The following is a 19,211-nucleotide window of genomic DNA, read 5'->3' as shown; positions in this document are numbered from 1 at the left end:
TGCTGGATAAAGATTCCTGTTGTTATCACAGCAGTAAAGCATGGGCTTGACACATCCCATCCTAAACTGACAGCCACAACTCGTTAGTAGTGTTACTTGGTTCTCACTGTGACATTGGTTTCCCCAAGCTGGAAGCCTAAATAAACTGCACATAGTCTAGGAGCAATCAGCACCAGTTCTTCCCTGACAAGTAGTCTTTGCAGAGTGGCAGCTCCTTGCCTTTTCTTTGTGTAATTAGTGAAACATGAAATATGGGGTCCAAAGCTCAGCACAAGCACTAGTGGTGCTGAGAAATTGCCTCCAGACAGAGACGGAGGGGTGGTATTTGAATTTTTGAGTTAGAATCTCGATCTTTGCTCAGGCTGTGTCCAGAGCTCATATATATTGTAAGTTCCTGTGTTAGTTGCTTAAATTAGGAGTCAGTTATTTTTCATTATATATCATGTTTAAGTGTCTGTTAGAGACCAGCACAGTTGCTGCACTAAACTTCGGTTTCTCATGTATTCTATTTTCTCTGTTCTTTACTCCTGTATTGCTATTGTGAGTCCAATTTACCGCTTTTTTGATGGTTGTGAGAAACAGTTGTCTTTGCTCCAAGCCCATCTTTCCGTCGCTTTCACAGTGGGCTGACAAGATTCCCAGGTAATGATATCCTAACTTGGTGTTCATATGGAAAGAGCAACCTGGATGTGTTGGGTGGCTTTTTTTTTTTTTTTTTTTTTTCCTTCAGAGCTCTACAGCGGGCAAATAGAGGTAAAGAGGAGTCCCATTAGTGGTGGGCCATAGGGGTTGTGAGGTGAGCTGGCTCAGAGGGACACGCTGTTCTGGAGTTGAGATACACTATTCACCGTTTGCAGTGGTCTCTCGCATGGATTGTCCCTCACTACTCAGCTGGAAAAGAAGACTCCACTCCTGGCCATGAGGTTGTTGAGAGTGGTTCATTTCTCCCTCTTCCTTTTAAATTTTTTTTTTAAACCGTTAACTTCAGAATTCAATCCTGAAGCGTCTTCAGGGCAAAGCAGAAAATGCATTCTGTGTTTCCAAGCACATGGATAGCGGGAGTCTGGCTGCAGCTGCCTGGTGAGTAGCACATCACGCTGCTCCGTCGCCGATTGGGTGCTGCAGCGTGTAGCGTCACATCTGATTAGCACCATGCCAGTGGATGAGGCTGGAGTGAGGACTCCCTGCCAGCTCTGACTTGTCTCATTTCCCATTACTTTTATCCGTCACCACAAATGCCGAGTCTCCCTCCTGAACTAATTAAGTTTGCGTGTGTTTAGACACATTGCCAAATAGGGTTTAGCAAAGCAGAACTGAGCATCTCTTTTTAAAGAGAGAAAGCGGAGAGCTGAAACAAGGCTGCTCAGACAGGGAGGCAGAGCCTCAGAGACGTGGAACATCTGTGAGGTATTCCAGGGAACCCTTCATGCTTCCCTACAAGACCTGTGGTGTAGCTGATGCCCTTTGCTACCACGCTGAGACCACACGCTGGTCTCACAAAAGGCAGCAGGAAGGGAGGTGGTGCTGTTTGTCCACTTTTGGAGGAGTGTTGTTGGAACATTGCATGGTAGAAACCTGGCTGGGTTCCAGAGGAATTGAGGACACTGAGGTGAGTGCAACACTTCCTGGCTTAAGGAGCCATCACTTGTGACAAGTTTACTCCTAACTCTGCTCTTTCTTTTCTCAGCTTCCTTAGTAATGACAACTGCTTGCATAGCTGCAGTCCTCTTACCCAGATCTTGAGTGGTTTGGAGTTCCTGTCCTCCGTTGTCCTTAGCTTGGCTGGTAAACCATGCAGCTTTGTTCCTGGCTTCTCCAGCAGTGACCTGGGCTTTTAGTTTGGCTTCTGTCTGCATGTGCTGTTCTACAGCTGAGATATGGTGTCTTCTGAACTCTTCTGTCTACTGTGACGGCTTCCAGTAGGTGCCACTGGTAGGAGCCAGGGAGGCACAGTGGGATGAGCAGGCTGGATGTGGGGAAGTGGCAGTAACAAGGAGGAGGAATCTTCAAGCCTGTCAGTGTTGGATATAGGGATAAGGTAGGGAAATAGCCCTGCCTAAGCCAGGAGTTGCAATGTGTGTAGCTCAAACAAAAGGACCAGAGAAATAGTGATTGTCAGGGTACTGCTCTCTGCTGATGGTGTCTGGCACTGCTGAGTCTGCAGGATTCAAGTTGTAATATCAGCTGCTAAAGGATCAGTAAAGCTTCTGCTTGGCTCAGGGATCTTCAGGAAATGAGGCTACAGACTTGATGGCTCTTGAGCACTTGGAGCCTCCTTGGAAGACACACAGCTATGTGTCTGTTTTCCCTCAGACAACAGGGAGCACTAGTCACAAGGAGCTGGGTGCCCAGAACACCAAGCATCTGAGAAGGGCTTATGGAGATTTAGCATGAGTCAAGGTCCTCGGCCATGCTGCCAAAGGCTTTGTTATGGGTGTGGTGCACCACCAGAAGTGCACCTGTTGGAGGGATTTGGTTGCTGCTGGAGAGAGTCCGTTGTGTGAGAGGGCTCCTAAATGAAGCGCTGATCCTCTACTGGCTGTGCTCGGATCAACCTGCTTTCAGTTCTTGGTGTGTGTGTGAATCAGGCTGGAGTTGGGGAGACAGCAGCTCTCCTGCCAGCCCTCCCCTTCCCTCTTGTTAAGATGCAATTTCTTTAATGAGGAAAACCTCTTGAGTAGGAACATCACCTTTCTTGAAGGCTTGTCCTGACAAGGCAGTTCAAGCCGACAGAGTCGCATATCAACTTCAGCAAATATCAGTCACTCATTACAGAGACTCTGCTCCCCCCCACCCCCCAGCAACACCCCTCATTCCCAGACAAGGGAATGAATCACACTTCTGCTCTTGAATACATCATGACAAGTCATGGTTCTAATGAGAGAGGGCCATTCATTCTGGGTGGAAAGTTCCCTGTGTCGACTCAGAAATGTTATTAATTAAAGAGAGCTACCTGAAGCAAAAGATGAAAGGAGCACCAGACCTGCCAAGCTAAAATATGAGTGGGGATACAGCCTCGTTAGACACACGGTCCTCAGGCCTCTGCATGCTCAGTGGGAGGATTCCTTTAGCCTGTAGCAAGGAGCTATAGTCCAAGTTTAACAGCTCCAGGGATGGATTCAGATACCTGATGTCGTCTGCTTTAGTGCTTGGACCTCATTCTGCACCTAGGTTGGAACTGACACTAGTCATTAAGCAAATAGCATTGATGTGGCATTGGGTGGTGAGGGTAATGTGCCTCTGAAGGGCTGAGGGAGCTGCTGACTGCAGGAGACGGGTTTAGTGGAAAAGAGGGTACTTAGTATCTGCCACAGTTGAGCCCTTGTAATATAAGCTCTTTAGTGTAGTTTATCTCTGCTGAAATGTCAAATTGCTTTCCCCTGTGTGTGGAACCAGTTTGTGGGCTCTTAAACACAATGTGAATTAATCTTGGCAACAAAAGAGGCATTTTTACCATGTGTTCATAGATACAGAGTTGAAGTACGGTGAGGTTAAGTGAGATGCCTGTGGCTGTGCAGGCAGGCAGAGGCAGAGCTGAAGTCTTATGTCCCAGGTCTCAGACCTGCACCATAATGTCAGAAGCATCTGTTAATCCTTCTCCTTCCAGATTTGGATTGTTCTGTAAATGCACTGAGCATAGCCAAAAGACATGTAGGCTTTGGTCTATATAACTCTGACATGAAGATGCTTTAATTGCACTTACTGTGGCTGATCAGAACTTGCTAATTTATGTCTTCACAGGAAACTACTGCTCAGAAGTTTTTTATTTTCTTAAATAAGTGTTAAAAGGCAAGTGCTCTCTAATATAGTGATAAAACATAGTGAAGTGTCTTGAAATGTTTATAGCCCTTGGTGCTCTTCCTAGGTTGGATATTAGTAAATTCTGAGCAGTAAATTATACCATTGCTTAATTTTGTGTTACTGTTTTAATTCTTTCTTGCAAGTTACACAGGCTGGGAGGATGCTTGTCTTCTCTGACCAGCTCCAAATGTGGCAGTGGGTTGCTCTTTCCAGGCTTCTGTGCTGGACTTTTTTGAGATCAGAATAAGGTCATGCATGGAAAAGAATTGTTGGTGTTAGTGTCCTCTGTACATGCTGTTCTTTATCCCAGGACCAGGAGGGAGTTGGTAGCCTCTGCCTCAGAGAGAAATTGCAGGTGGCCACTGACTGGAGTGAGTGGGAACGCTTGGGTTCATGAGGAAGGGCAGGAGAAGGTGTGGGGTGGGCTGGCTGTGTGGCAGCAGGGCAAGAGGTATATTCAGAGTTGAGAGTAAGAAGAAAGATCTGGTAACTGAAAGATAATGTAGTCGTCTGCATTTAAAGCTAATAAAACAATTCCTTTACAACTAAGATCTTTAGATTAGCTTGGTGGTGCTTTTTTAGTGGGGATCATTTTGCTGAACAAGCCTATGCTGTATCTCTTCACATGGTTACATTGGCTGAACAAAGAGTGTGGTGTGAACTACAGTGAAGGGATGGGACTGAATATCCAGGGTCAGGAACCTTTTGAGTCAGCTTTGCTGATGGAGTTGTTCATGTAATTACATCCTAAAGTGCTTTGCCAGAGCTAAGCAAGGGAGCCTTGTGAGCACTTACAGGGAATAGCACTGACCCCATTCACTTCTGCGACCCTGCAGTCCAGCTTTTTGTTTTTAAAGAAAATGATATCACTTATGCAAAAAAAAAAAAAATTTTGGATTTTAAGATTCCCCCTCTGTACACTCTTATTTAAAATGAATATACCGGACTTGACTTTTGTTATCCTTATGTACCAGTTACCCTGGCTGACTCCTGTTCTTGTCTTTATTTGAAATAATTGGTTGCTTGGGCTTCTGCAAGTCACATTGTCCTAAATGTCTGGGAATGTCTTTGGGTTAAGCTTTGGACATTAAGTCTTTGCGTGGGGATCGTCATGCAATGGACTGTCACCTTCAGGTCTGTTCCTTATCTGACACATGATAGCAAAAACATTTGTCATATTAGGGCTGTAGTGGCTACAGATTTACTGAGCTGTGGTGCCTGGTGCACTTTGGGGAGCAGAACTCTTCTACCTGGGAATTAAGACCAAAGAAGTTGGAGACAGCGTGAAAAGAGTCTGGAGAAATTTACAAATAAATTTGCAGTCTGGGGGAGAATGAGACAGGCATTGCATCATGTACTTTATTTCCAGCACTGAACCTTTGAGATGGAGTAATAAGTGGAGAAGGTAGATTTTCTACCCCTGGGTAACTTAACTCAAGCTGTTTGAAAACAGTCACACTGAACTGGATGTAAATCAATGGTCTCAATGTCATCTGCTCACAGAGTAGGGAGCCATAATGCACCAGGAATCACTAGGGTGAATTCTATGTCCAGGGTTTTAGTGAATTCAGGCAAAATGGTTTCAAAATTAATGGATCTATAATGGGTACTTGGTAAATGGGTACCTAGCCTCTGTCTATATGAGAGCCCTCTAATAGCAGTTCAGGATTGTGGTGATTCTGTGCCTTGGGGAATTGAAAAGCTGGTTGGCTTGGGACTGCAGAGAACAATCACTGGAGGGCTGTTTGCCATATGAATTTTGTTGTTTGTGGCATGTGTGAAAAACAGGATTAGTTCCACAAAGTGTTTGTTTTCTCTTAGAATAGCTTAATTTTTCTAGTGTTAGACAGCCCTAGTGCTTCATGCTGGGTCTGAAATGTCAGCTGTCTTCCTTTGGATCCCAGCTCTTCTTACTTTGCAGCTGGAGCAAAGCAGTTGCGTGTTGGCACTGGTGCTGCCCTCTCAGTGGCTTGGCTGGGAGAGATGTGCTTATGGCTTCTTTGCCTAGAGAGCTCTGCTTGAAGAATACTGCCAGCCTGGGAGCAGCATCCTTCCTCTTTCACTTGCTCTGCTGTGTGAGTCTATAGCTTTCTTGAAAATGTTTTATTTTGTTGGGATGTTTGTTTCCTGTTGGGAGCCATTTTCCTGGATGGGTTCAGTCCCTTTCCTCCTGAAGCTCCTGGCTGGCAAAGACCTACTGGGCCATCTTGAGGTCATCCCTGGTATTTTCCCTCCAGCATATTCTCACGTGCCTTGTCCAGTGACACTCTGTATCCTCTGGAGTGGATGATGAGGTGTGTGCAGGACTTGGGAGGACACCGGAGCTGCAGACTAACTTCTTGAGCTGAGTCCATTTCATGTTGGAGTCACCTTTTTCCATGTTTGGCCCAGGTGCTGCCATCAGCAGCCTGGCACCCCAAAGGCAGTGTCACATGCTCAGACATTGATGTGGACCAGGTGTTAGCAATGATGTGAGGCATGTGGAGGTGGTAGTGGAATAAAGCAGAATAGAGAAGTCTGTGGGAAGAAGACAGAGGAAACAAGGTGATGTCCTGGCAGGGCTGTGTCCGGGAAGCTCATACTGCCCAGGACTTCATCCTGCCTTGGTCCTATCAGCTTTGCCTCTCTTGGAGCAAGGATTTCTCCTCCTCTCTGCCTGGCACTCTGCAACACCCTTCATTTTTGCTCTGTAGGTGCATCTTGGTCATCTCTGATTTCCTTGCTTCAGTTTTTCCATGTGCATGTTGAACCAGGTCTCAGTGCTGACTGTTGTCCAGCGTGCCCAAGGTGCCTGGGCACCAGCTGAGTTCAGTTCCTCATCCCTGCCTGGAGCCACATCCCTGCAAACTGGGTGCATGGAGTAGGCAGGTGGGAGGTTGCCAAGACCTCTCCTCCAGCCCACAATGCTCCCAGCTCCGAGGAGAATTTTTACATTTTATGGACCATTTAGCTTCCCAATGGTGATCCTAATTCCTCACAGCATGTATATGCCATTTCTTGGTTATTAAAAGGACCCCTGAAAAGGAGCTGCCCTCTGAGTCAGAGCTCTTCCATGCAGTTAATTGCAGGAAGGTTTTCCTTAGACTGTGAGGCTTAATATTTCCAAGCTCTCCCTATGCTAAGAGGGTGAATTAGTACCCAGGTTTCCCCACGGCTGCAGAGACTGACCCTCGTGCACCATCAATAAGCAGGCATAGGAAGAACGCAAGCTGGGAGTAGTTCAGACTTGGAAATGCTCTGGAGGAAGCCCACTTGATTTCTGCACAAAGCTCAAGAGTGCTTTAAAAGTTGTCTGGCCAGGTGTCTCAGTCTTTCATCTCTATATCCTTATTTCGTGTGACACTTCAGGTGCCAAAGTAGCCTCCATTCCTTGGGGGTGCAAGCAAGCACCATGTTTACTGGGAAAGGAGTGATTACCTTGGACTTACTGACAGGTCAGCCAAAGGTTGGATGGATGGATGGATGGATGGATGGATGGATGGATGGATGGATGGATGGATGGATGGATGGATGGATGGATGGATGGATGGATGGACGGACAGACTGGAGGTGATTCAAGCAGGGAAGTTCTTTGTCAAGTCACTGTGCTGTGTATGAGAAAACAGAGGCAGCAAGCCATTAGGCTGTGTCTTTCAGGTGTGAGGAAGCTGCTGAGGTCCTCTGGCATTGTGAAATGCCAAGTGAAATGTTACTGCCATGTGGAGCGCAGCAGTGTGTTGGAATTAATGAGTCTGGTGTAGGAAGAGCACGTGTGAACAGTCTGGAGGGTTAATGTGTGAGGATGATAGACTTAGGCAGGGGTTTGTCATCAGGATTGCTGTGTTTGGGAAGCACGTTTGAATGGCAAGACCACATAAAAAGAAATTGGGACTTGCAAGGAGAGCAGTGAAAGTCATCAATTGCCGAAGTTGTTTTGCGTTTGCTGCAGGCCTGAAGCAAATTGCTGGCTTAAGGGGCTCTAAGCACCTGGGTCTTGCACTGGATTTACAGGTAAGGTGAAATTGAGAAGGTGCTAAGTAATTAATTCCTCTTCCTGTGACCAGGATGGGAGATGTTTCTGACTTGCCACTTCTCCTCAGAAGTTGCTTCAGAAGCTGGTAAGGGCTCTGGTTGTGAAACCCAGGAAGCAAAGAGGATCCCTGGGTGCCTGACAATTGCTTTTCTCTGTTGGTTCTTTCTTGCAGGCAGCCTCGGGCTGCCTGTCTCTTTGTTAAGAGAGTGACAGCAATGTGACACCGTGAAAATAATTACTAACAAATCACGGTGGTGACTGCAAACAGCTCGCTGTCTTCAGAGGGATGTCAGGGAGCATTAGAGCAGGGCCGTGGGAGCAGCAGAGCGGCTAGGGGCTCTTTCTGTGCTCTAGGCTGAGGGAAGATCTTCGGAGACCTTTGGCGCCTGCCACCCCCACATCGTTCCTTCCTCATTGGCTCTTTCTTTCCTCCCTTCCCTGCCTTTGCCATCAATAATTAAGCCTGTTAATTGCACAGTGAGTCTAGAAAAGCTGCTAATTGTAAGACAGGGCTTCTGCCTTCCCTGGATTCAGCAACCAGACACAGAACAATGAAAAAAATTCTGGAGAGCTATCATGAGCAGAAGCACATCCAAGCTGTATTTTCCACCTTGCAGCTCTCGTGTGTTGCCCTGGGCAGTAATGTTTATTAGCAGTGTGCCCCTAGGAATTCATGGGCTGCTGGTACAGTTGGAGAATGGCCCATGTCCTTGTCCTCAGGAACCTTCAGTCTCGGTAAATTTGAGATAGGTTTGTATTTGTGCAGAGCATCACAGCAAATGTGCAGTTACCTGGCATGTCCAGCAAAAAAAGTGAGCAGAAGAATGAGGATCTTCCAAGATACAGTAGAGATGGTGCCATTCAGCGTGACTGAAGCTGCAGGTGAAGACAATCCTCCAGGGAATAAGGAGTGAACAGGTCACGTGTGAGGAAGGTGGCTGGTACCAAATAGAGCATCTTGGACAGTTTCTGCAGGGATGAGCCCCTGTGGCTGTGTTGGAGTGGGGACCCTTCTGCAGGCCTGCACAGAGTCTGAGGGAAGCTCCCTCTAAAGCCTCTCATTATAATGATATAAAGCTCCCTCCAAAGGGCGGGTCTAGCAGAGATACTGATAGGAAACTGGAAGGCAGCTGCTGGCTGAAGTGTCCTTCAGCAGCATTGATAATCAAACCCCTGGGCAAGCTTTGAGAGGGAGCTCACAGCCTCCCCTCCCCTCCTTGTTCCTGGTGGTATTTCAGTTTGAGAGCAGGCCGTGTGGTTTGGCAGGGCTGTAAGGGGAGGCAGGAGGTGCGGATGGGAGCCTGCTCCCAGGCGCCTGCTCTAGTGTGCAGTCTTCATTCCCATTCCCTTAGTTACTAAAGTGATTTTCCTGACTGTCACATCTGTAAATAATGTTGCTGGCGTATCTAGCAGGATGCAGAGTGGCGATGGATGGGGGAGGGCTGGCGCTGAGGGTGGCCGTGACAGCCCCTCTCCCCAGCTCATACAATATTTATGCAGGGCTGGGAGTCGGCGGCACTGACCTCTGGGTCGTGCTGTTAAACAGCTCCCGCAGCCCCTGCATCCTAATTGCTGCACTTGTCCTTTGCTCTGGAGGATTCGCTGCTCCTTCTCTCCGGCGAAGCAAATACTAATGGCAGCTTGTGCTTGGAGGTGGGAGTGGTCTCTTCCCCACGAGGAAAGCACAAACTTGTTTTGTGTTTTTTTGTGTTTTTCTGTGCCTGTGTAATTTGCACAGAAGCCTGTGCTCAGACCCTGTTACCCAGTGTGCCGGTCTCCCCAGTGCTGACAGCATGAGAGCCCATGAAGCTGCTGTGCATGCAGTTTTGGGTTGTGTATCATCACAGGGCACAGAAAAGCAGTTTACCCCATCCCACTGGCTCCTATTAGGATTTCTCTCTTCCCCTTAGTGGGGAGTGGGAAGAAGAAGCAATCTCAGAAGTCAGTTGAGAGAATAGAACTGGGTGATGTGGTGCCAGAAGAAGACAGAGATGATGCCAGGAAAGAAGAGGGGTTCAAACAGAGTCACAAAACAGAATGGCATCTTTTCTTGTAGATAAATGGTCTACTTCAGTGAGTGGAAAGAGAGGTGGTGCAGAAGGCTGGAGGCTCCCTCTGTGGATGAGGGGCTCTTCCCCATGCAAGTGGTACAGCCATGGCTGAAGGTGGAGACAGACCTGGCAGACAGGTTTTCAGCTGATTCGAGTGATTCAAGAAGGCACAAAAGACAAAACTTTTGATTGCTAGAGCTACCATGGCTTTCCCCCATGCTTTCTGGCTAGCCTCTGTCTTGCTTGGGGTTTCATATTAGGTGTCTGCAAGTCCAGTGACCTGACTGACCACCCACGTCCCTTATCCTGCTTTGCTGGGTTGGCAGGTCCCCGCTGCGACTGGAAAAGTGCTGTTCAGACTGGAGACTAATGGCCTTTAAGTGACATGATTGTATTATGTTAAGCGTCTATAGGCTTTACCATTAGGCACTAAACAGTTTATGAGTCATAGCAGAGAAGCCCTTGTCCTGAAGAGTTTATTTGCTAAATGGTCCAGACAGACCAGGCTTGGGAGAGGCAAGGTTTCCTCCTGCCTGTCGGAGAGCAGATCTAAGGAAGGCCTGGCACAGGACATGTCTTCTTAGTTTATACCTTGGCTCTAGGTCTTGTGTGTTCACGTTTCCTGGGGAAGAAATACTTCTGCAATGGGATTTGTACAGTGGGAGGAGAATAATATTTAATTTTAACTTAGTTTTTCTGCATTTTTTGGTTTTAAGGGGGCTTAGACATGATAGGTACATCCATTTCATCAGATATATTCCCTTACTCAGTGCATAATTACAGTGTTCTGCAGCAGGAGTCTGAATGCACCCTCTTAAAGCAGCTGGTATGCAGAGAACCAGGTGATTACTACATTAGTGTCTGTATGAAAGGCTTATTAACAGACTGTATAGACAGAGAGAGGACACATGCTATGTGTAATCAGGATCTGCTGGAGCATGATTCACAGAATAATTTAAATAGAGATTTCTAATCCAGCCACCTGTTCAAAGTAGAGCTAACTTCAAACTTAGATTGCGTTGCTCTGGCTCTTCTGCAAATGAGTTTGAATGTCTCCAGGGGAGGAGATTTTGCCACCAATCTGTTCTAGAGCTTTATACCTGCATGGTGAAGAGTTTTTCCTGATGACAAATTGGACATTCACCTGCTGCAGCCTGTGGTCGTGATGCATGACTTTCACTGAGAACACAGTGTGCAATTTTGTATGCTTCTCTTCATAAGATGCTGTATAATGTCATGTTTAGTAAGCAGACAGACTCTCACACCAAGGTTATGTGTAAAAATCTGTTTGTAGGGGTTTTTCATAAGGTCAGGTTCCCAAGGCTGGGGAGGCAACCTCAGCCTTGGAGACTTTGCAGTTCCTCTTTTCTTGGGAGCAGTGTCATGCATTTCTGATGTCAAAGGGAAGTCCACCTAGTTGTTCTCCATGTCTGGAAGGGATAGTGAGAGCATTTGCTCTATCCCTCCACCAATCTGGAGTAGTGCAAATCTTCCTCCTGCTTCACTTCTAATCTCAGCTGAACCATGGAGCCAGCAAGCTCTGGTTTCCTGCATGGTAATTAAGTACTTATTTAAAAATCAAGAAGCTCAGTTCTGATACCACTATCCCTGTCTGTTTACAAACTCCAGGTAGAGTTACTCTAGATTTACTCCCACATGCCTAGCAGCGGAATCAGGCCCAGTAAATAGAGCTATGAATCTTTTTAAGAGAAGCTGTTAAGAAGTAGCACATAGATTTATTGTAGCATCATGTGTGTGCAATTGTTGATGAACATCTTCTGTTGGAGGCTGAATACCTGCTGTGTTACAGCCTTGCTTTTAATGTTGAGATAGCATCTCTGCCAGCATCTTGCTGATGCACAGACAGATACTCATAAAAGGGCCAGATCTCACTTGGTGTTAAATGCCTTCATGTTTCATTAAGGTTGATGGCAGTGGAAGGCACACAGTGCTTTGCAGGACGAGCGAGTCACAACGAGCCACTTGCCCTATGTGCTTTCTGTGGCAGAATTATGTCCCTAGTGTATACATTGCTCTGGCTGCAAAAGGCTAACACCCTTTTCCATTCACTGGCTAGTGGCTTGGAAAGCAAGGGTCTTGAGGTTCTCTCAAATTTCTTAGTACCCAGCAAAAATTTAGAGCATAGGGATCACACTGTTAGCATATGATGGGTGTTCAGATATTTCAGCCAATGCTACTGAGTCTCGAATGTTAAGGCTTGCAGTTTGCCTTTTAGGCTTCCTAGGCAAGAATTTGTCTGGTAGAGGGAGAATGCAGGTCTGTCCAGAATTGGCATCACAGAAAAAGAAAAGATCTGGAAGTGCCAGGTATTAGCCTTGCTGCTTAGCCTGTGTTTTTGGCCTCATTACACTAATCCAATTAAAGGTTGATGGGAAAAGATAACGCACACTCCAGTGAAGGGGTTTGTGTGGAACTGCTTTCCTTCCTGGGCATCTGGAGTGGCCTGAGTTATGTTGTGCATCACCACACCTCCTCAGGCCCTGCAGACCCACTGGTGCCTCCATGTGCCATGGTGTGTGCTCTTCTCCTGCATTGTGTCTCTCTTATTACTAATGGAGCATGGATGCATTTTAGCTGCTGGTCAGCCCTCATTAATATCCAGAGATGACAGGTTGACATTTGTAAAGAAGACTTGCGTTGACCTTCATGTTGTGCATCGGTGCGGCTGCCGTACAGTGCCCTGTGCTGGATGCTTCTCCCTGTGCTGCCTCAGGAATGCATTTGTGTTAGCAAAGGGACCGACTGCTCTGTAACCCTTTGCTGCTGTCAGGAGTGCAGGCAGTGTGGCTGGGTGTCTCTGCATCCCTCTGCCCATTCCAGGACTGGTTGCTGTAGAGCCTCCATCCATCCACCCATCCCAGTGAACGGGACTGGAGAGTGTTGGGGTTGCGCTTGTGGCTCCTTGTGGAGGTTTTTTGTTTGGGAACTGGGGCCTTAATGGAACACAGCTTTATGCCAATAGCAATGACCTGTCTTCTTCCTTTTCCTGGCTCTTGTCTGGGGAAGCAGTAGAAGAAAAGGCTGTGCTGCCCAGGCATCCTGAGTGCTGTCAGTTGCCTGTCTCTCCCTGAGCCCACACCGTCCTGGCTTGAGGACTGCTGCAGCCTGCTCAACAATGACATTTATTAACAGAGGGGGCTTTGAAAAAAGGCAGGCTGCTCCTGCAAAGGCTTCTCACTGTAACTCTGTCTCCTCTCACCAGCCCGTCTGAGGCAATGGCTGCTGGTGTTGAAATTCATTAGTGTTACCTGACAGGCGATGGAGGCTTGCTCTGTCTGTTCCCACTTCCCTGCTCTCATGTCCCTGCTTCATGCACGCTGATATTTAAAGCTGATGTGTGGCTCATAGGCTTGTTGCACTGTGACAAGTCTGGGGGTGGTTGAGAGAACTAAGAGGGTGGAAGGAAAGCAAAGAGGGAGGGAGATGGGACCTGTCTCAGGGTTTCTGTGAAAGCCATGGCTTTTCAGACCCTCTCCAGATGTACTGTCTTTCCACAGCTACTGCTTGTGAATTTTAAGAACAGCCAAACAGATGTGGTTTGTCCGGCACTGATGGGGGGCAGAGAGGGATGGCACTGTGTGTGCTTCTGAGGGCTTATCTGGTGGAAAGCAAGAGCAGGTGGGCTCCTCTGCCTCTTGGCTGGTCTGTGGAACTGAGAAGTTGTGAGTGGGGAGCCAGAGGTCTGGCACAGGGTTTGTACTTCATTTTGGACAGAAACATGTTTGCACTGAGTGGCAAAGTGACTCCAGCACCTCCCTGCCAAAGCTTCCGGATACACAGGAAACTAACCCCAGTCTAACCTGAATTACTGGGATGAGGGGGTTGGGGATTTTTGTGGAGGTGTATGTCAGCATGCTTCAGTTTTTGTAGGTTGTGGTGTGGCTTGGGCTGTTCTTTGTGCGTGGGCCACTCTACTGTGTGTGGGTGCTGTGACATCACCCTGACAGAGACCTCCTGGTTTGGCACTGTGGTTTCAGCAGTCTGCAGCTGCCTCTTTGGGAGAGTATGGACCTACCTAAACTGCTTTGAATTCCTAGCTTGGCCCCATCTCATGTAAGTGCAGGTTAAGTGCAGAAGGTGCAGCTTTGCCTGTTGCAGTGCCATTTCTCTGCTAAATCAGTTCAGGTGCATAGGCTGTTATTCCCTTGCTAGCTCATGCTGTTGGGAGAGGACACCTAAGCTTTCCTCTTGGCTGGGCAGACATGCCACTCTACATCAAAACAGAGGAGCACCTCTGAGCTGTGTGGTCCAGAGTGTTGACCAGCCCTGCTTTGAACAAAGGGGCCCAGCTGAGGTGGTTTGACAGCTCCTCTCTTTCACCATGGTGCTGTTGTTGCTTCAGCATCCAAGCAGCTTCCTTCATCAGTGAAGGATTTCCAGGGCAGGAGCCTGCCATTGCTCTCCTTTGCAGCCCAATGCCCACGTGTTGGCCAGGACACAATTAAAATGTTCTGCATCTCTTACAATGCAAGGTCTCCAGGGAATGGATTTTTTTGGAAGGTTAAGATCAGGTCTATAAACCCCAAGATTTAATGTCCCTTTATCTTCCCATGGAGGGACTTGTTCTTTTAACTGCCTCAATATCAATACACCCTGTGTGTAGCAAGTGGCCCAATTTCTTTGTCTCCTGACATCCTGAACCCAGAAGCAGATGGACGTTAACCAGCTCTGATTAGTTGGGAGAATCAAGCATTAATTTTTTATACGCCAGAACCACCTGAGTGACGGAAATCAATTATGGCTGCCCCTCCCCCTTCCATATTAATGTGTTGGCTCTGAGCAGAGATGGAGGGACCTGTTGAAACGAGAAACCCCTATTTCTTCGTTTGACCCTCTAGATAATTAGGGTTAAATTGATATGCTATCGCACTGGTGACACATTTTATCTGCCTCTGTTTGTACAAGAGGATACAATAGTGGAGGAAGGACCAATTTGTGCCCTGCTTTAGCTAACCAGACTGAGATAAAAGGTGTCACTAGTATGATAACGTTCTTGCCTCATGCTCCTTTATTGTTGCTCAATTTGCCTTTTTTTTTTTTTTTTAATCTTGTTCTTTTTCTTTCAGTACCCTTGGTCATATTTTAACTCCATGCCATCGCATAATGACGCCCTGCTAAATGTGTGTGGAGATAGGCAACTCTGGCTGACAGCCTTCCCTGATAACCGAATTCCAGCCCATCCATCACCAGGCTGCTCTCCTTAACTTAAGGAAAGTGATAACTAAAGCAAGGCCGTTTATCACCGCCGAGCTGTGTGCTTCTTGCTGCCTTGGAGAGAGCTGGCTTCAACAGCAGAAATGCAGCCATGTCACCTCACCTCCTATTTGCATCCCGTTCATCTCCAGGCTCCATTTACCCTGCAGGGTGCTGAGGCAGGGCTGGATGGAAATCTGAGCCTGGGGTGGTGAAAGCTCTCTGAAAATGGTGCAGAGTTGCCACTGCCGACCATGGCCTAAGAAGGACTTAGATGTGCTTAGCTGATGGAGGACAGTGTGCTACCTGATGTCACTTCTGAGCAAAGGTGATCTGCATTTTGGGAGCAGGCAGAAGTTATGAGCTCCCATCTTTGCTTCTGGGAGGACAGAGCACCAGAGTTGCCTTGGAGGCTGAAAAATCCCATAGCCATTTTCAAGTTTCTCTGTACTAAATTCAGTTTGGCTGATGGGGCAGCAAAATGTGCCATCATTTCTCCCTTACCTGAGGGAGGGCCAAATCCTGAGTTCTCTGCTAAAGCAAAGCTGCCCTCAGTGAGCAAGTTTGGCTCTGACGAGAGCAAGAAGCCAGACTGAGCATAGAAGCTTATTTTTCAAATAAGTGAATACTCAAGTGAATGGTGGGTCTGATAAATAGACACACTTCCTTGCAGCCCATGGTACTTCTGTTCCCCAGGACAGCCACAGATGTGCCTTATTCAGTCCAGCCTGGAAAAGATGATAGAGAAACTCCTGTCTGGTCTCGAGGCTGAAGAGTAGGGGGGAGCACTGCAGGGATTTCTTGGAGCTGAGGAAAAGATTTTGCAGGGGTATTTTCCTCCCCATGGTTACCAGGACACCTGGGTTCTGTGCAGTGAAAGCCCCTGGTTCCCTGTGCCTGGAGTGCTGTATGTTCAGACTAGACCAGACCTATATAGCAATCCTTTGCTAATCCTTGCTCAGTGGCTGTGACCCCAGTGGCCTGGAGCCACCAGGACTGCATCTTTCAGCTCAGGCATGGACTTATGTTTTGGTCTGTGCTGCTGACAGCTCGCCCAGGTTATAACATGAGTGTTGGTCTCCTGGTGCTTGAAAAACTTGAAGACCCTCTGCTGCTGACAAGGAATGAGGGGAGCACAAGCTTGTAGGGGGAGGGGGAATGTCCTGAGGTCACACAGCTTCACAGGCAGTTTCTGGGGTTGTTACTTGTTTGCAAAAATGTGCCATTTATTTAGTTGACATATTTATTTGGAGCATTTATTTTCTCCAATTAAAGACCCACTGTCCAGCGCCCAGGGCACACTGCCATCAGTCTCAGGGTGAAAATAGAACCAGACTGTCCAGTTTGCTGGGCCTTTTGGTCCCACAGGGATGGCAGTGCTTTAGATGTCATTCGTTGCAGTGGGTGGTTTGCTGTCAATTCCTGTGGCTAACAAGAACAATGCTGCTCTCACTTCTTCTGGGCCCTATCCAGAAGTTAGGTAAATGGATAATTTTTCTTCTAACTGTAGCTAGGCTGAGACCTGTATTAATGAAAGCCTCTTGGGTTTGGAGGAGAAACTAATTTTTTGTAACATACCTTTTGCTAACTTCTGTTATCATCTTCTCGAGCTAAATGTGAGCAGACTGAAAGAGGTTGAGCTAATCAAGTGCCTATATTTAAACCAGTTGTTTGTTTCAGATGATTCCTTTTCTTGTGATTCTTGATTTGGGCACCAGCAAAAAGCAGCTTTCCTGGAGAAACAGCTTTCTCAGCATGCTGCTTGGGGCTGGTTGGGTCTGTTTGACTAAGGGACATCATGGACATCTGTGTAATGGCTGTAAAGTGCACGGGCCAGGCTGCTGTTTGTGTGGCAGTGTGCAATTGTGAAGAGTGACTCCAGGTGCTTTATTTCAGCACAGTGGTGTCAGATGACCTCTGCCCAGGGATGGGACTGTGCTGTCAGCTTGCACTGCTTGCCCTGCAAATGCCATGGCCCTGCTCCTTGCAAGCTCCATCTTTTGACAGCCGTCCTATTTTCAAAGAAATTCCTCTGGACATTCTTATTCAAATGTGTTTGTATGACTTAAGTGATTGGTCCTGAATCATCACATGTACATCTCAGAACCAGGCATTTGACTTTGGCATAGGAAGTCTATTACTTTGTTAGCCTGAGAAGGGCAAAGGTAGTACACAGGTGGTCCCAGTGTGTGCTGGCTCTGTTGGCAACATATTCCCAGGAGATTGATCTGGATATGCTCCCCAGCTTCCTTCCTTTTCTTTGCCTCAAAACGGAGGAGTCACCAAGACCAGACTGCTCTGGTACTGCACTACCCTGGGTCTTACATTATCTGCAAGTGCATTATCTGTGTTGCTCCTTCATCTCCTTACGTGGGGAAATGCCTGGAGAGATGCTTCTCTGTTCACCAAAGGGTTTGGAGCTGGGCTGACCACTCAGGTACTGCCTGGGATACTGATGGTGCCCCTTGGGGTGTTTACCTTGTATCCACTTCTCACCAGAGCTTTTTCCTGCACGTCAGTCTTGAGTCTGAAGGCTAGTCTGGGCTATTCATGCTTTCCTCCTTGGAGAGCAAGAGAAGACTTTGCCCTGGACATGGTGGTCTGTGTTCGGATGTTTGATCAGCTGATGCTGGCACTTCTAGCTTTTTCTCCTCCCCTACAATCTCCTCCTACAGCCCCCATGTGCCTGAGGAAGTTGGGAGATTCCCCACCCTCTCTGTTTGCGCAAGCTGATTCCTGGGGTTGTGACTTTTAACATGCACAAACAGCGCTAATTTAGTCATTTATTTAGTTGACATATTTATTTGGGATGTTCCTTTGCTTCACTTAAAGATCCTGTGACCAGTGCCCCAGGCATGCTCAGCAGTATGTGAATGAACAAGATCCATCAATTACTCTTGATCAGATCAAAGTGGCCAGGAAATACTCCCATAACTCATGTCCCTGCACAGCTTGGCTGGAGCCACACGGTTTGCGACTCAGCGTTCCCCAGCTGCGGGGCTCATCCTCGCTCCCCTGCAAACACACTGGGATGGGCACAGAGTGGGAGAAGCAGCTTTCCTGAGCTGCTGCTGTCCCTTCAGGCAACCCACCTCCCTTACGGGTGCTGTTTTGTTTTGAGCCCTGTTCCGTCAGATTGCTGTAGGAAGGGGGAGAATCAATATGTGTGCTCACAGCTCTGGCTGCTGTGCTCACGTCCCTAGTGAGACAGTGTGCACCACCTTGTATCTAAGAGTTGTGTCTGCTCTCTTCTTCCAATCACCTGCTTGGAAAACAGCCTCTGCTTTCTTAGCCCTACAGCATTGCTGTCCGAAAAATGAATGCTTTGGTGCCTCCTTCCCTCCCTTATATCTCCTTTGATGTTTTAACCATAAAGGCCAAATGGAGAAGCACCAGGGCATGACAGGTGAATTGTCAGTCCTGTCTGCCCTGTAAGCTGCTGGCAGAGCAGGATGGTTTTGCAGGGATTTGTGATGGGTTTACTTAGCCAAGGAGAGCCTGGATACTCCAGTTGTGTTTGTGTGTTAGCCATTGTGGAGAAGAGCTGAGTGCTGCTCAGTACACAACTGTTCAAAGTGTTTAGTCTAAAAGGTTTCAGCAGCCTGGATGTGTGTAAGTCTTAAGCCAAGCTGTACTCCCATGAGATTTTTTTGCCAAGAGCTATAGTGTTTCTGATGTGCAGCATGATGTTACAGCAGACTTGAGAGTCTTTTCCATCTCTGAACAAAATGCACTTAAGAAAACAGAGTTTGTGTTGTCAAGGCACTGATTAAATCAAACTTGCTCTCTCTTCTCTCTTACAGGTTACCAGGACAATGCCAGTACTTAGGGCTGCCGGTTGCTGATTACTTCAAACAGTGGATTAATCTGAAAAAGGTACTTCTGTGCAAACTGCCATGGTTCCTATCTCCCTGTCTCCCTCCTTCCCTTGTCCTTCACTTTTCCTCTTTAAGGAGGTGTCTAATAACTACTGCTGTTTTGCATTGAAATGAGTTATTTTCTCAGAAGCTGGGCTGAGCGAGTCCTCCAGCTCCCTATTGTATCTCCTCTAATAGAGTCTTACTGTACTTGATGGGATGTGTTCTGCAGCTGGGGAGAATCCCATTGTGGCAGGCACAGTGCAATGTCTGCAT

At 47.4% G+C, this 19,211-nt stretch overlaps 1 protein-coding gene across 3 annotated transcripts in view; it reads left to right on the top strand.

Annotated features, from left to right (window-relative positions):
- Window positions 1-19,211, top strand: part of ERI3 (ERI1 exoribonuclease family member 3) — a 129,151-nt gene that overhangs the window by 33,006 nt on the left and 76,934 nt on the right. For all 3 annotated transcript variants that reach the window (XR_009114813.1, XM_058030299.1, XM_058030300.1), the window contains exon 6: window positions 18,882-18,954. Coding sequence is in view for 2 of the 3 variants with exons in the window: in XM_058030299.1 (XP_057886282.1) it covers window positions 18,882-18,954 (73 nt within the window). In the remaining variant the exon portion in view is untranslated. The remainder of the gene's footprint in view (window positions 1-18,881; window positions 18,955-19,211) is intronic.

Source organism: Melospiza georgiana, chromosome 9 (assembly GCF_028018845.1).
Source record: "Melospiza georgiana isolate bMelGeo1 chromosome 9, bMelGeo1.pri, whole genome shotgun sequence".
NCBI classification, from domain to species: domain Eukaryota; kingdom Metazoa; phylum Chordata; class Aves; order Passeriformes; family Passerellidae; genus Melospiza; species Melospiza georgiana.
This window is presented reverse-complemented; position numbering and strand designations above follow the sequence as displayed.